The sequence below is a fragment of the Penaeus japonicus genome, unplaced genomic scaffold, assembly GCF_977035675.1.
Source record: "Penaeus japonicus unplaced genomic scaffold, GWHDUDI00000001_assembly GWHDUDI00000016, whole genome shotgun sequence".
NCBI lineage: Eukaryota > Metazoa > Arthropoda > Malacostraca > Decapoda > Penaeidae > Penaeus > Penaeus japonicus.
In genome coordinates, this window is record NW_028234418.1 from 27,622,932 (window position 1) to 27,640,431 (window position 17,500).

The 17,500-nt window shown below is 49.5% G+C and overlaps 1 protein-coding gene across 1 annotated transcript in view; it reads left to right on the top strand.

Annotated features, from left to right (window-relative positions):
• LOC122264055 (uncharacterized) overlaps nt 1–17,500 on the top strand; it is a 36,031-nt gene that overhangs the window by 5,143 nt on the left and 13,388 nt on the right. Inside the window, exons 2-3 of the mRNA XM_043032747.2 lie at nt 21–245; nt 750–1,698. Coding sequence (XP_042888681.2) covers nt 21–245; nt 750–1,698 — 1,174 coding nt within the window. The remainder of the gene's footprint in view (nt 1–20; nt 246–749; nt 1,699–17,500) is intronic.

Below are 17,500 nucleotides of genomic sequence, written 5' to 3' on the forward strand. Positions count from 1 at the left end.
TTGGTCCGCTTCTCCCGCAGGCAGACAGCGGGGCGGACCTGGACCTCTGGACGGAGGAGGAGACGGAGCACGACCTTCACAACATCACTCCCGAGGACGATGACGACGTGTTCGAGCTGTCCTCGCCCCGAAACGACGACGATGATGATGACGATGATGACGACGATGATAAGGACGATGAAGGCCAGCGACCGCGGCGGCGACCCCACGTGGCGGACCCCCAGTCGAAGCCCTACAGGAAGAAGGTGAGGTCGAAGGGACGGACGAAGTTTGTGTCTCTGTTTTATTGTTGTTGTTCTGTTTTCTCGTTCTTCTATTTCGCGTCTTTTTTTTGTTCTGTTTCTTTTGTCGTCGTTTCTTCTGTGTGTTTTTTTTTATAGGTTTCTGGTTCTTTGTTCTCGGTTCATTTCTCTTTTTTTTTGTAACAAAGGTTTAGGGGCTTCAGAAATTGACCTCGTTTGAACTCGTTTGTTGGTTGTTTCCCTGTAAGTGTCGAGGGGAGATAAACAGACCTATTAAGTGTGGGCAAACATTGTTAGTGAACCTTCCTTGAGTATTTTTTTTATAATGATCATTTTATAAGTTCTGTAAGGTCGGTTCTACAGTTTTATTTTTTATTTTTATTAGATATAGATAGTGGATGAAAAGATTCCTTAGCCTACTCAGAGAGGGAGTCGGGGGGAGGTGGGGGGGGGGGAACTGAAGGTTCGGAAGGGAAAATAAGATGTAGGTGGTCTCCCTATCGCCAGAGTGTGTACGAGTTGGAGGGCGCGGTGCAGGCCAAGAACAGCAGCAGCGCGACCAGCAACAGCAGCAGCAGCACGCCCCTTGCCGCCGCCATGAACACGGGCGGCCTGTGGAGCATGAGCGGCCGGCGGTTCTCCGGCCCGGGCACGTCGCCCAGCATCCTGCACCGACTGCACCCCGGCTTCGCCTTCCCCAGCATCGTCTCGCCCATCCAGCTCTCGCAGCCCTCGGCGCCCGAAGCCCCGCGGGTGGCGGCGCCCGCGTCCGCTCAGTCGTCCCCCTCCCCCTCCCCTCAGTCCTCCCCCTCCCCCTGCCCTTCCCCCGCGGCGGGCAAGGCTCCCCAGGACACGCCCGTGGGCCGAGCGGGGGCGCCATGCCTCCGCCTGACGCAGTTCCCCAGCTCGCCGCCCTCGCCCACCGAGGACACGGGCGGCCTGGTGACGCTGCACTCGCTGGGCTCGTGGCGCGACTCTGGCTACGTGCCCTCGCCCTCGTCCGCCCACTCGTTCACCTTCTCGAGCGACGAGGACGAGCCCAAGGGGAGCCAGCAGACGGGGAAGCCCGGCGTGGGCGTGACGCCGCCCATCGCCATCCCGCACTCGCGCCGCCGCCCCGCGCACCACCAGGCCATCCGGGAGGAGGGCGCGGAGGGGCCGGAAGGGAAGGAGGAGGTGCCCGAGGACTGGACGCCGGTGCTGCGGGGACGGACGCGCTCCTGCCCGGACACCATGCGGCCGCCCGGCCCCCTGCGCGCGCCCGTGCCCCGCTTCCCGCCCACGCTCACGCCCAAGCCCTCCCACGGCCGCAACTGGTCCACGCCCGCAACCACTCCCGACGGCCAGCCCATTCTGATGCCCACGCCCGCCTTCACGCCCACGCCGCTGGAGGCGCGGGCGGCGTCCTCCAGGTCCTCGCGGGACGCGCTCATCGACCTGACGGAGGAAGACGGAGGTGAGTACTCGGGCCTCGTGCTTTCGGCGTGCGCGAATCTGTCCGGCCACGCCCGCTGTAGCTTTTAGTTCGGAATGGCACGCCCAAATAGCCAGGTATCTTATCACGGCACTCGACGCGCTGTTCGAGCCTATTACGTCTTCTATCGCCTTCTCATGCTCTTCCCCCTTTTCGCTCCCTCTTCTCATTATTCTTTTCCCTTCTTTCTCTTCCCCTTCCGTCTCTTGTCTCTTCCCTCTCCTCCTCTCCCCCTTCTTCCTCTTCTCCCTCTTCCACTTCCCCTTCTTCCTCTTCCCCTTCCCCCTCTTCCTCTTCCTCTTCCTCTTCTCCCATACATTTACACTGTTTTTTCTCTCCCTCCGTCTTAAAAACTTGATCACCAAATCTTTCCGCTCCATCACTGGTTGGAGGGGGGGGGGAGAGGGAGAAGGAGAGGGAGAGAAAAAAAATAAGAGAAAGAAAGAAAATATAGAGAGAGAAAGGGAAAGAAAGATAGAGAAAGAAAAAGAAAGGGGGAGAGAGAAAGAAAGAGAGAGAAAAAGAAAGAAAGAAATAGAGAGGATATGGCGTGGGGGAGGGGGGACGGGGGGGAGGGATATGGGACGCTCATGATCACCGGTGGGAAAACATTCATCCCGACAGGTGTTTGTCGGGAAGGAAGAGCGTTTAGGGGGGGGGGAGAGAGGGAGGCAAGGGAAGGGGGACGGAGGGATACGGATGTAGGTTGGGGGTACAGGAGAGGAGAGAGGCAGGGGGGGTGCAGGAAGAAGAGGGGGGGGGGGGGGGGAGTTAAGGGTACAGGAGAGGAGAGAGACGGGGGGGGGGGGGGAAGAGGGTACAGGAAGAAGAGGGGTGGGGGGAGGGAGTGGAGTTAGGGGTACCAGAGAGAGAAGAGGCAGGGGGTACGGGCAGGGAAATTGGTAGTATGATTTTTTTTTTTTTTTTTTATTATTATTATTATTATTATTATTATTCACTTTCGTAAAGCGTCGAAGGAGGAGACGAATTGTGTCTGGGAAGTATGAGGAGTCGAGTGTCGAGGGGAGAAAAAAAGGCCCTGTTTGCGTGTTTTTGTTTAGTGATGGCTTTTGTTACTTTTAATGGGAATAGGAAGGGATTTAAGGAGAAAAATGGAAGGAAGAATGAAGAGAAACAGACAGACAGAGATAGAGAAATGGAAGGATGTGTTGAGAGAGAGAGAGAGAGAGAGAGAGAGAGAGAGAGAGAGAGAGAGAGAGAGAGAGAGAGAGAGAGAGAGAGAGAGAAAGGGAAAAGAGGGATAAAAGAAGGCCTAATAAAATTAGATACATAGAAAATAAGGAAGTAGGAATATTGTAAAATAGAATTATTATATACTCCGAGGTATGCAGATTCCCCCCCCCCCCCAGGTTTCTTTATATAATTAATTAGTTTTTTTTTTAGATTATTGTACACGCAAATGAAATTTATTTTATTTTTAATTATTTTGCCATTTCTTCTTCATTTATTTGACTCACATTATGTTTTTTGCCTCCTGTTACATTTTCCTGTTTGACTTTTTTCTTTTTATCTCCGTTCATCTTTTTTTTACCCTGTTCTCTGTTTATTGTACCCTTGTGCACCTAACTTGTCAAAACTTGCGTAGGTGGTAGACAGGAAAGAAGGGGGGGGGGGTAGGACGAGAGGGAGAAGGGGGGAGAGGATGGGTATGACAGTTCTTCCTACCTCTCTCCCTCCCTAACTCTCTCTGTTTCCCTTCCTTCTCTCACCCCTTATCTCTCTCTTCTCTCCCCTTCTGTTCTGTTCTGTTCTCTTCTCGTCTCTTCTCTGCTCTCCTCTCTCTCTCTCTCACTTCTAATATCTTCTCTCTTTTCTTCTCTTCTCCTCTCTTCTCTTCTCTTCTCTTCTCTCCTTTCAGTCTCTCCCTCCCTCCCTCCCCCTCTCTCCCTCCCTCTCTCCCTCCCTCTCTCCCTCTCTCCCCCTCTCTCCCCCTCTCCCTCCCCCCCCCCCCCCCCCACCTGCCATGGTGGTTTCCCGACCGACAGGTGAATGGTAGGTCAGCTTTTTATCTCTCGTGTCCACACTAAAAGACATTAGGCGTGGTTTGGTAATGGCCGGGCTAGGGGGGGGGGGGGAGCTGGGATAGTTCTGGTCTTGCTTGATACGTTGGTGAATACTGTTAAAATTGTTAGTATTATTATTGTTGTTGTTTTTATTGTTAGTAAGTAAATAGGAGTAGTAGTAGTAGTAGTAGTAGTAGTAGTAGAAGTAGGAGTAGGAGTGGGAGTAGGAGTAGGAGTAGGAGTAGGAGTAGGAGTAGGAGTAGCAGTAGCAGTAGCAGTAGCAGTAGCAGTAGCAGTAGCAGTAGCAGTAGCAATAGCAATAGCAATAGTAGAAGTAGAAGTAGAAGTAGAAGTAGAAGTAGAATTGTATTGTCTTGAATTCACAAAATTTATCATCTCACCCTCTCTCTATTTTTCGTTATTAAATTTGTTTTTCATTTTTATTTTCCACTTTCGATATACCTTTCTAATGTGCGATATATTAATCACATACACACAAGCTATCACGTCTGTGCTTTTGTGTGTGTGTGTGTGTGTGTGTGTGTGTGTGTGTGTGAGCGCGTACGTACGTGTTTTTGCTTATAATTTGTGCATGTTTGTTGCCAATACGCTACGACATGTGTGTTGTGTTTTCCTTTCTCTTGCACTTTTATATATACCCATATACCCCAACACTCGCCCCTTAAATGCTTATTGTCCACAATAAAACTGTGGACAATAACAGAACGTGTTGAATCAAGTTTGTTGTTGCCCTGCGATTACATGCTGAGGATGACCTGGGGCTTGACCTGGTCTTTCCCCCTTTTCCCTTTCCTTCCCACCCTCCCCCTTTCCCTTCCTCCTCCCCATCCTTATCCAACTCCCATTCCCTCTCCCTTTTCGTTTATATCCCTTTTCTCCCTTTCCCTTCTCCCCACCCACCCCCTTCCCTTCTTCGCTCTCCTTATCCACCTCCTCTCTTCTTTCTCTCCCTTCCCCCTTCCTTATCCATCTCCTCTCCCCCCTTTCCTCCCTTCCCTTCCCACTTACCATCCACCTCCTTTCCTCCCTTCCCTTCCACTCCTCCCATTTCCCTGCCTTCCCCCTCCCCTCCTTATCCACCTCCTCTCTCCCTCCCCATCCCCATCCCCATCTCCATCCCTTCCTTATCCACCCCCTCTCCCTCCCCATCCCCAATCCCCCATCCCCTTCCCTCCCATCCCTGCCTTATCCACCTCCTCTCCCTCTCCCTCCCCATCCCCCCATCCCTTCCTTATCCACCTCCTCTCCCTCTCCCTCCCCATCCCCCATCCCTCCCATCCCCATCCCCATCTCCATCCCTTCCTTATCCACCTCCTCTCCCTCTCCCTCCCCATCCTTCCCATCCCTTCCTTATCCACCTCCTCTCCCTCTCCCTCCCCATCCCCCCATCCTTCCCATCCCCCATCCCTTCCTTATCCGCCTCCTTCCCATCCCCCCATCCCTTCCTTATCCGCCTCCTTCCCCCATCTTTCCCATCCCCCCATCCCTTCCTTATCCGCCTCCTTCCCCTCCCTTAAGAGCCCTGGGAAGCCACGCGTGACCCTGGCAGGCAGGTGGTAGTTTCCCGATGGCTGCGGCGGCCGGTGTTCCCAGACGGCGCGGCGCGGCGGCGTGAATTTCCTGTGTATTGGGGACATTTTGATCGGGTATCAGTGGCGACCCCCGGGAACAGGCAGGGTGGGGGGTGGGGGTCGGGGTAGGGGTGGGGTGGGGGTGGGGTGGGGTTAGGGGAGGGGGTATGGGTGGGGTGTCCGCGGTCAGAGGAGAGATAGCAAAGGAGGTGACGGATTGGGAGGGGGTGAGGGCGGGCGGGGGAGTGTAGAGGGTGTGGGGGAGGGGGTGAAGGGGAGAGGAGGGATGAGCGGGGGTGAGCGGGAGGAGGGGAGTGGGAAGGAGGAGGGAGGAGGGGGGAGGGGGGTAAAACGAAGAGAAAAGGACTGGGAGAAGAGTAAGCGCGTTATGGGGCTCCTGTGACCACACTTCCATCCTCCCGGTGTGACCTCAGCATTGTGGGAGCAGGCGGGAGGGAGGGAGAGAAAGAAAGAAAGAAAAGAGAGAAAATAAGAAAGAATGAAAGAAAAAGAGAGAAAAAAGAAAGAAAATTAAAGAGAGAGAGAGAGAGAAGAAAGAAAAAGAGAGAGAAAAAAGAAAGAAAATGAGAGAGAGAGAGAGAGAGAGAGAAATAGAGAGAGAGAGACAGAGAGAAATAGAGAGAGAGAGACAGAGAGAAATAGAGAGAGAGAGACAGAGAGAAATAGAGAGAGAGAGAAGAAAGAAAGAAAGAAAGAGAAATAAAGAACGAGAGAGAGAGAAAGAAAGAGAGAGAGAGAGAGAGAGGGCGAGAGAGAGAGGGCGAGAGAGAGAGGGCGAGAGAGAGAGAGAGAGAGAGAGAGAGAGAGAGAGAGAGAGAGAGAGAGAGAGAGAGAGAGAGAGAGAGAGTAAGAAAGAAAGAAAAAAAGGGGGTAGTTCATAAAGGAGTCGGGAAGAGTAGGCAGGGTCAGCAGTTAGCCCTTTCAGCAGAGGCTTCGGAGACTGATGCAGGACACCCCCAACCCCCCCACCCCCACCCCACCCCTATATACCCTGCACATTGTAAACGTTTTTATGTATGTATGGATGGATGTGTGTGTTTGTTTGTCTGTTTGCCTTTATGTATTCTTGTTTGTGTGAGTGCGTGTATATGTATTTTTGCTTGTATACGATATTTGTTTATCATTGATGTATATGCAAGTGTTGATTGCGCGAGTATTAACGTGTCCAATAGTCTGTCTATATAGATATATGCATGTGTAAGTATATGTCCATATATATACACACGTATATACATTATGTGTAGATATATATATATATATATATATATATATATATTTTTTTTTTTATACATATATATATATATATGTATATATATATATATATATATATATATATATATATATATATATATATACATACACACATCTGTCTGTCACTCTGTCTCCCTCTATATATATCTATATATACCTTTATATATCTATACATATCTTTATCTATCTCTCTCTATATATATCTGTATATATACATATATATATGTATATAATATTATATTATATATATATATATATATATATATATATATATATATATATATATATATATATATACATATATGTATATATGTACACACACACACACACACACACACACACACACACACAATATATATATATATATATATAGATATATATAATTATGGATGTATGGATGTATGTATATGTATATGTATATGTATATTCACACGTGCCCATTTATAACGCGCACGTGTGTGTGTGTGTGTGTGTGTTTGTGTGTGTGTGTGGGGGGGGGGGGTATGTGTATGTGTATGTTTATCTTTATCTTTATGTATACACATGTACATATATTTGTGTATATATATATGTATATATAAGTATATATATATACATATACATACATATACATACATGCACACACACACACACACACACACACACACACACACAAACACACACATATATATAATATATATATATACACATACACACATATATATATCCATATCCATATCCATGCGCATACATACACACACATACACGCATATATATATCCACATCCATATCCATACGCATACATACACACACATACACACACACACATGTATATATATATATATATATATATATATATATATATATATATATATATATATATGCTCAGTTGTTCGTATATGTATATGTTTATTTGACCATGGATATTATATTCTATATTTGATTTTCATCATAGCTATCAATAACGCATACCTATGCCATTCATACACATGTGCCATTTGCATGATTATTTGCCGACATTTTTTATCAACTAGAAAATCATATGGTAATTTCCGCAAAATCTGGTCGCAATAACGGGAGCTGTGACCCATGATGACCTGTCGTATCGGGTACGGGGAGGCGTAGGGGTGACCTAAGGCTGAGTCTGACCCACCACACCTGATGCTGCTGTAAACAACGTGTCCGAACCCAGGCGAGCGTCCCGAGCTTGGGCTAAAGAGGGAAGGGAAGGGAAGGGGGAGGAGGTGGGGGGGGGGTAGAACAGGCGCAGCTGTAATGGGTAGGTGGGGGTGGAGAGGGGAGGGGGGGAGGGGGGAGGACTTGTGCCCCGTGGGAACGTATTTTGCTGAGCTTCTGCCATGTATATATATATTTTTTGTTTATTTCCGTGGTGTTCAATTTTCATGGAAGAAAATGCTAAAGGTGACGTTGACGTTTTACTTCGTGAGTCGGGAAAGGTGCTTCAATATCACCATTAGTCGAAGGATGAGTAACATTGGTCGAAAGATGAGTAATCTAAATGGATCTTAAAACGCCAGCGCTTCCGCCCTTTTCACCCTTTGTATTCTTTATTTGACTTTATAGGCCCCTTTCTCATTCGAACACGTTTTGTAATTTACTCAACGGCCATCGAAGTTGCGTGATGTTTTAATTTAGCCTTAGTAATTATTGCTGAAGTCATTCCGCGTTTCGGGTTGTGGAAAAGGCAACGCTTGCGATTTTTTTTTCGTCAATTCGCATTCAGAAATAGCACCGCTGTCGCCGACTTGAGGTTTATACCCTGGCCGCTATTCAGACTTGGCGAACTTACCACAATAAACGCCTATAGCTTAAACCGCTACCATTATACTCTCAAAGCTTTTTGGGGGGGAGGGAGGGTAGGAGAGGGGATGGGGTACAGGGGGTAGGTTTCGTACAGATCCCAGGCCTGTACCCCACAGACACACACACACACACACACCTGCTCGCCGATCGAAGTTACCAGCGAGCGATATACAAGTACCTAGCCCGCCCCGGCGTCAGCTCGCCCCTTTCTCATGCAAATAAAAGCCCTTGACACTTTGCGGGCGCCCGTGGCTTCTTCATAGGTGTTATGCTCGTCGGGTTGGGTTGGAGGGGAGGAGAGAAAGGCGATTTCTGAGGGTGATCGGGAAGCGACTTTTGTTTTCGTGCTTGGTTTTGGGGATAGGGGGGGGGAGGGGGAGGGGAGGGGGAGGGAGGGGAAGGGAGGAAAGAGCTGGGAGAGGGAGGGAAGGGAAGGGAAGGGAAGGGAAGGGAAGGGAAGGGAAGGGAAGGGAAGGGAAGGGAGGGGAGGGGAGGGGAGGGGAGGAAGGAAGGAAGGAAGGAAGGAGCTGGGAGAGGGAGGGGAAGAGAGGAAGGAGCTGGGAGAGGGAGGGGGAGGGAGGGGGAGAAGGGGAAGACCTTCTGTAAACTGTCTCCCTTTTTCGAACGTTGCTCGGTGCGTTTCCATCGCCAGGAGTGTGTCTGGATGTGCCCGAAATTAGGTTGTTAGTATGAAACAAGCCTCCAAACTCCACCCAAGTTTACTTAGTCTCCTCCCTCTCCCCTTCCCCCCCTCCCCCCTCCCCTTCCGTAACGACCGTCTGAATGTTGGTGGGGGGGAGGGGGAGGGGGAGGGGGAGAAAATGATTTGTCCCCCTCACGATGATTGTTATAGTTGGCTGTATTTCCACCGTAAATGAGGGAAGGGAAGGTCGAGATGATGATAAAGAGGAGGAGCAGGAGCAGGAGCAGGAGCAGGAGCAGGGCGAGGAGGTCGTGTGACAGTCTGACTGGACTTGTTTACGCGCTTTGCTGCTGCTTTGCGGTCGTTTCTGGTCGTGAGGTCTTCGAGGGAAGGCTGATGGCCGCCACACTTATTTCTGGGGGCTGGCGCGAAGGGAAACGCTCGTTACAGACTCGCTGGCGTTATTCTTCAACTGGGGGATGTGGGTGGGGGGTGGGGGATATGAGACTAATGATTTTAATGCTAACAGTGGTCTAACAGTGTTATTTTTCTTATGTGTGATATTGTTGTTATTGTTGTCATTATCATCGTCTTTTGCATCTTCATCGCTGGTTTAATTTCATTAATGTGTTTTTTTTTTCTATGTCAGAACGCGAAAACGTTATTTTTTTCCAAAGTAAAACGTTCTTGTTCGTCCTGCTACATTCACTAAAGTGTGTACAATGAACGCTCTTGGCAGTATTAAAAATCCTGTAAATGCCCATTTATAGACCGCACGTGTGTGTGTGTGTGTGTGTGTGTGTGTGTGTGTGTGTGTGTGTGTGTGTGTGTGTGTGTGTGTGTGTGTGTGTGTGTGTGTGTACGCGCGCGTGTGCGTGTGCGTGCGCACATTTGTTTGTACGTACGAGCTTGTTTTTGTTTATGTACATGTGTGTATGTGTGCATAAAAGAGGCGAGGAAACCGTGCCTCGAGGGCTTACTTCCTCGGCCCCAGCGGTCGAGGGCGACTGAGGTAATCCGGTAATGTAGGAGCCAGCAGGACAACAGCCTCCAATCTCTCCCGAGTGTTTGCGGGATCATCTTGAGCCAAGGGGAAAAGTGTGTGTGGGGGTAGGGGTGGGAGTCCTACTGTTAAACCTCGATGTGTTGCGGTGGTTTCTCCCCTCCCCTTCCCCCCCTCCTCTATCTCCCTTATCCCTCTTCTTCTCTTCTTCCACCCTCCCTCCTCTCTAGCTATTTCCCCATGTCTCTTCCACCCCCTTCCTGCCCTCCCTTTCCCTCTCTCTCCCTCCCCCTCCTCCTCTTCCTCCTCTTCCCCCTGTCTCTATTTCCCCCCTTCCCCCTCTTCCTCCTCTTCCCCCTTCCCCCATCCCGTACCTCCTCCCCCCCTAGCACCTCTTCCCCACCTACCACCTCCTCTCCCCGCCTCCTCTTCCCCCCATCTCTTCCCCCCATCTCTTCCCCCTACCTCCCCCACCCCGTAGGCTTTGTGCCGTGGACACCTGTTGATGCGTGTGTTACCACGAGGTGTCGCGGGCCGTGTTACCCTGACCTCCCTCTCTCTTTTCGCGCTAATGTCCTTTCTCTCTCTGTCTTTTATTCTTTCTTTCTTTATTTATTTATTTTTTCTCCTCTCTCTCTTTCTCTCTTCTCTCTTCTCTCTTCCCTCTTCTCTCTTCTCTCTTCTCTCTTCTCTCTTCTCTCTTCTCTCTTCTCTCTTCTCTCTTCCCTCTTCCCTCTTCTCTCTTCTCTCTTCCCTCTTCTCTCTTCCCTCTTCCCTCTTCCCTCTTCCTTCCTCTCTCTCTCGCTCTCTCTTGCTCTCTCTCTCGCTCGCTCGCTCATTCACTCACTCTGTCTCCGTTTCTTCTTCCTCCTCCTCTTTCTCCTACTCCTTCCTCTTTTCCATTTTCTCCTCTTCCTCCTTCCATCTCCCTCCGCCTCCTTCTTCCTCCTTCCTGCTATTTCGGTTTTCCTCCTCCTTCCTCCTCCTTGCTCTTTTTTATATCCTCCTCCTCTTCCCCCTTCCTCCTCCTCCTTCCTTCTTCCTCCTCCTACTCCTTTCTTCCTCCATCCGCCATCCTCCTCCTTCCCCCTTCTCCTCCTTGTTTCTCCTCCTCCTTACTCCCCTCTACTTATCTTTACCTCTCTCCCTCCTCCCCCCTCCTCCTCCCCTGTCCCTCTCCCTCTCCCTCCTACCCATTTTCTCTCCCTATCCCTCCCACCTTCCCTCCCGTTTCTTCTTCCCGCTTCTTCTCTTCCTCATTCTTCCTTCTCCTCCTCCTCCCCCTCCTCCTTGCCCCCCCCCTCCCCCCAACTACGCGGATAAACATCACCTCATTCATCAGTTCGTAGTAACGAACCTGCGGAATGCCGAAGGATTCCTCTTGTTAAGAGTCGCATAGTCGGGAAAGAAAAGGGGAGGAGGAGGAGGAGGAGGAGGAGGAGGAGGAGGAGGAGGAGGAGGAGGAGGAGGAGGAGGAGGAGGAGGAGGTGGTAGAGTAAAAGTAGGCATGGGAGTAAGAGTAGGAGTAAGAGTAAGGGCAAGAGCAGGAGTGAGAATAATAGAGTAGGGGTAGGAGTGAGACTAGGAGTAAGAGGAGGAGAAGGAGAGGGATTGAAGGAGGAGGAGAGGAAGAGGGAAAGGGGGGGGAAGGGAGGGGAGGAATTGGGGGAGTGATAGTGAAAGGGAAAGGGAGAAGGAGAAGGAAATGAAGGAGCAGGAGAAGAAGAAAAAAAAGAATAGGAGAATGAGAGGAAAATGGAATTGAGAATAAGAATTAAAATGAGAATGTAAAGGCGTAGGAGGAAGAAGAAAAAAAAGAGGAAGAAGAAAAAAAAGAGGAAGAAGAAAAGGAAGAAGAGGAAGAGGAAAAGATGGTCACACGTGGTTTTCCCGCCATCTTTCTACCGTCACCTTGGGCCGAGGGTGCGGGAGGGGGTAGGGGTGGGGGGGGGGTAAGGTGAAGTAGAGCCGCACTTGCCGCAACTGTCCGCACTTGTCCGCCCACTGCCACCGCCCGCCCCGTTTCTGTCTGCTTTTGTTTCTCTCTTGGTATCATTCATTTTTTGTTGTCGATATGAACGTTGTTGTTATTGTTGTTATTCTTGTTATTGATATTATTATTTGTACTATCATTATTATTTTATAATCCTCCTCCTCCTCCTCCTCCTCCTCCTCCTCATCATCATCATCATCATCATCATCATCATCATCATCATCATCATCATCATCATCATCATTATCATTATCATTATCATTATCATCATCATCATCACCACCATCACCATCATCACCCCCCCCCCACTCATCGTCGTCACCACCACCCTCATCACCATCACCACCCTTACCACCACCCTCATCACCCCTCCTTATCACCACCACCACCACCCTCATCACCATCACCACCACTACCACCCTTACCACCACCACCACCACCCATATAATCACCACCACCCCCTCATCACCACCACCACCCTTATAATCACCACCATCCCTTCATCACCACCACCACCCCTCATCATCACCACCACCATCATCACCACCACCCCTTCATCACCATCATCACCACCACCATCATCACCACCACCCCTCATCACCACCACCCCTCATCATCACCACCACCCCTTCATCACCACCACCACCACCCTTACCACCAACCTCATCACACTCATCACCATCACCACCACCATCATCACCACAAATCTCCTCTCCGTTCCCTCGTGCCGGCGGCGGTGTTCCACTCCCGACGAAGCGGCCACTTGGAAGCATCCGTTTTCTTTACGCCTGGCCGGAGACCGAGGAGGAGGAGGCGCTTAATGGAAACAAATGCGAGATCTCTTTATCAGCGTCTGTTATCTTCCCTCCTCTTCCCTTCCCCTTCCCCTCCCCCCCATCTCCCTCATCCTCCCCCCGATCTCTCCCCTCCTCTCCCTCCCTCCCGACCTCCCCCTCCCTCTCCTAGGTTCTCTCTCCTCCCTTTTCTTATACGGATGTCGGTGTCTTCCTTTACGGTAGGCTGTCGTTCTCTCTCTCTCTCTCTCTTTTTCTCTCTTTCTCTCTCTCTATCTATCTCTCTATCTATCTTTCTCTCTCTTCTATTCTTTTCCTTCCCCTTTCCTCCCTTTTCCTCTATTCTCCTCGCGTCTCTTCTTCTCCTTCTACCTTCCTCTTCCTCTTCCTGCTCCTCTTCATCCTCCTCCTCCCCCTCTCTTTCTCTTCTTCCTCTTTCTCCTCCTCCTCCTCCCCTCTTTCTCTTCTTCCTCCTCTCCCTCCTCCACTTCTTCCTCCTCCTCCTCTTCCTCTTCCTCTCCCTCCTCCACTTCCTCCTCTTCCTCCTCCTCCTCCTCCTCCTCCTCCTCCTCCTCCTCCTCCTCCTCCTCCTCCTCCTCCTCCTCCTCCTCCTCCTCCTCCTCCTCCTCCCTTCTCCTCCTCTCCCCACCTCACCTCTATACCATTTAGTGTAAAGTCCCGACAGGAAAAGACATAAAACCTTTTTATATATATATAAAAAAAACAATACGAAGTTGATATAATATCTAGAGCATCCCGAACCAGTAATAACGCATTTTCTGGGACAAAGAAACAGATAGACACGCAGACAAAGACAAACAGACAGACACACAGACAGACAGACAGAGGCGGAGACAGACACACAGACAGAGACGGAGACAGAGAAAACACTCGAATGACGAAATTCACCGTGACTATTTATACCTTGCGCCACTTCCCTGCCCCGCTACCTGTGAGAGGCGGCGACGGGTCGGGTGTCTGGCATCCGAGGACAGGAGCTCCTAGTTGCCAAGGGTCAACATGGGGAAGGAGGAGAAAGAGGGGAAGGGGAAGTGGGAAGAGAGTGAAGAGGAGAAATAGGGGAGAGGGAGGTGGAAAGGGAGGGGGGTGGAGGGGAGGGAAGAGGAGAGGAAGGGAGGGGAGAGGAGAGGAGAGGAGAAAGAGGGGAGGGGGAGGTGGGAAGGGAGTGAAGAGGAGGAGAGAAGGGAAGGGAAGGGAGGGGGGTGGAGGGGAGGGGGAGGAGAGGGGAGGGAAGAGGAGAGGAAGGGAGGGGAGAGGAGAGGAGAGGAGAGGAGAAAGAGGGGAGGGGGAGGTGGGAAGGGAGTGAAGAGGAGAAAGAGGGGAGAGGGAGGTGGAAAGGGAGGGGGGAGGAGGGGAGGGGGAGGGGAGGGGAAGGGAGGGAAGAGGAGAGAAAGGGAGGGGAGAGGAGAGGAGAGGAGAAAGAGGGGAGGGGGAGGTGGGAAGGGAGTGAAGAGGAGGAGAGGAGGGAAGGGAAGGGAAGGGAAGGGAGAGGAGGGAAGGGAAGGGAAGGGAAGGGAAGGGAAGGGAAGGGAAGGGAAGGGAAGGGAAGGGAGTGAAGAGGAGAAGAGAAGAGAGAAGAAGAGAAGAGAAAAGAAAAGAAGAAAAGAAAAGAAAAGAAAAGATAAGATAAGATAGAACACACCCGGGAATATCGTCTTCCGTCAGTCGTCTCTGGAGCTCCGTTAACATATCTCCCTCTCCCCCCCCCTTCCCCTCCCTTTCCCCAGCCGTAGGAGGGGTGAGGGTGGTGGTGGTTGGGGGGGATGTAAAAGAGGCAGATGAGGTGAAAGGTCATATTGGTGGCGCGTCGGCAGTTCGCGGGGATTATGTTACTCTGATGGCCTCGCTTTCCCGGTCAAAGGAGGGTGTTAGGGAGGGGTGGGGGGTGGGGGTGGGGGGGAGGGAAGAGATCTCAATGGGGGGGAGGGGGGGAGGGGAAGAGATCTCAATGGGGGGGGAGGAAGGAGGGGAGGGGCTGTTTGGGGACATTATGAACGGTCACTGTTAGGAGGTAGTCGTTCGTCTGTCGAGGAAATTACGAAAATTATCAAGCGGTTGTAATCTAGAGAGAGAGAGAGCGAGAGAGAGAGAGAGAGAGAGAGAGAGAGAGAGAGAGAGAGAGAGAGAGAGAGAGAGAGAGAGAGAGAGAGAGAGAGAGACTGCGGCATAGACTTTGACACTGATTGACTGATTTTGACTATTGAGATGAGAGACAAAGAGCAGGAGCGAGAGAGAAAGAGAAAGACATAAAGAAAGAAAGAAAAAGAAAGAAAAATAAGAGAGAAAGGGAAAGAGAGATTGAGAGAAAGAAAGAAAGAGAGAGAGGGAACAAGAGAAATAAGTGAAAGAGAGAAATATAGAGAGAGAACGAGAAAGAGAAAGCGAAAGAAAAAAAAGAGCCAGAAAGACTAAGACAAAGAGAGATAAAAAAAAAATTAGAAAGAGAGCGAGTCCAAAAAAAAAAAAAGATAAAAAAGATAAAATAGAGAAGGAAGACATAACGCGATCTGAAGTGGCGGACTCACTTGGCGCCATTTTCGTATTCAAAAACACCAGCCTTTGTCACCTCGCCTCTAAGTGTCGCCTCTAAGTGTCATAACACGTCTTCTTCAGCGGCAGAACAACTTTCTTTCTTTTCTTTTCTTTTTTTTTAATGGGGGGATGACTGGATAACAAGTCGGAGGCTAACTTGAAACATTATTTTCAAGTCGGAGAATAAAGGTAGATAACGATTTTTAAGTCGGAGAATAATTCTGAATAACGATTTTTAAGTCGGAGAGTAACTCCAAATATTTTCTTTGAAGTCGGAGAATAACTTCAAACAACGATTCTTTCATAAAAAAAATCTTACTAATCACATTGGCATTAGGTAAATATTAAGATAAAGAACACAAAAAAAGTTATTTTAACCGCGTATGAACATCACGAACAACAAAAGATTTCAAATTATTCTCACGGAGGATTCACATCGTTTTCCTGCTGTATTTAGGAAGATTTTATCAAACAGGATTCAGTTATTCTACACATAGGATTCAGGTCGTTTTCCTGCTTTATTTAAAAGGAAGTTATTCTCACATAGGATTCAGTTCGTTTTCCTGCTGTATTTAAAAGGGAGTTATTTTCTCAAAGGATTCTCCTCGATTTCCTGCCGTCTTTAGTCACGATGTTACGGCTGTTACTCGTTCTGTCACGATGTGTTACGATGGATTACTTGTAATGCCCGAGGTGGTTTGGGGGGGGGGAGAGGGAGAGGGGGGTAGGGAGGAATAGTCGACACCCGCTGTCTCCGAGTATGTATATTATGTTAATTTGAGTGTCTTTCGTACATTATTATCTGGTAATCAAGTAAATTATTGCGGCGTGAGGCAATTACTTGTGATGGTGCGAGTGCCGCGGGCCCGGGGCCTTATGGGTAGGGGAGGGGAGAGGGGGGAGGGGAGGGGAAGAGGGGTAGGGGGTCATAGGTAAGGGTGGCATCGGGGTCTTGTTTCACCTGTGATGGCGGGGAGGTTGGGGATGAGGGGGTGAGGGGTGGAGGTTAAATTGTTATTATTTTTGTTTTTAGCGTTGGAGGTTGTATCTGAATTTTCGTCGGAGATTGATTATGATGATGACGATTCTTTTGGTAGAAGTTACTTGAATTCGCTTTTGTGATCTTTGTGTTTTTAAGTTGATAGTTTGGGACATATATATATATATTATATATTATATATATGATATATATTATATTATGATATATATATATTATATTATATATTTATTATATATTATATATATGATATATATTATATTATGATATATATATATTATATTATATATATTATATTATAATATATATATATATAATAAAATTCCATTTCCGACAAAGGGGCGAGTGGCATCGAGTCGAGCACCATCCATTCATTTGTCTCTTATTTCTTCGTCACAGAAGCAAACGGACTCCAAACCTCTGGAATACTCTTCTCCCTCTCTGCTTACCCGCCCACCAGCCCACCAACCCACCTGCCCACCCTACTGTCTCACTATCTAAATCCAATTAAACTCACCGTAGTCGCCAAGTGTGGCCGACTTCCCTCCTTCCCCCCTGCCTTCCTTCCCAGCCTCCCTACCTCCCCTCCCTCTCCCTCCCTCCCTCCCTCCCTCACCTCTCAACTTCTCCCCTCCCTCCCTCACCTCTCACCCCCTCCCTCCCTACCTCCCTACCTCTCACCCCCTACTCTCCCTCCCTCACCTCTCACTTCCCTCCCTCCCTCCCTCACCTCTCCCCCCCTCCCCTCCCCCCCTCCCCCACCGACCATGCGTGTTCGATGATCCGCATGTTACCTAACTTTAGGGCTGGATAATCGGCGCCCTTAATCTGGCGGGAAGATCTCCGTGGCCTGAAGCTGCTGCCTTGTGCGTGAGTGCGTTTGTCTCTTGCTGGCTTGCGGGACGGGGGGGGAGAGGGGGTGGGGTCGGTGGGGGGAGCGCCTTAGCGGTTGGGGCTTTGAGCTTTGGATTGGAAGGGGAGGGGAGAGGGGGAGGGAGGGGGAGGGGATGGCGGTGATTAGGTGATTCAGATGTTATTTTGATATGTTTCTTGGGAGTTATTTTTTTAAATCGTTTATAAGAAGATTTTTAGTAATATTTCCTGCTGATG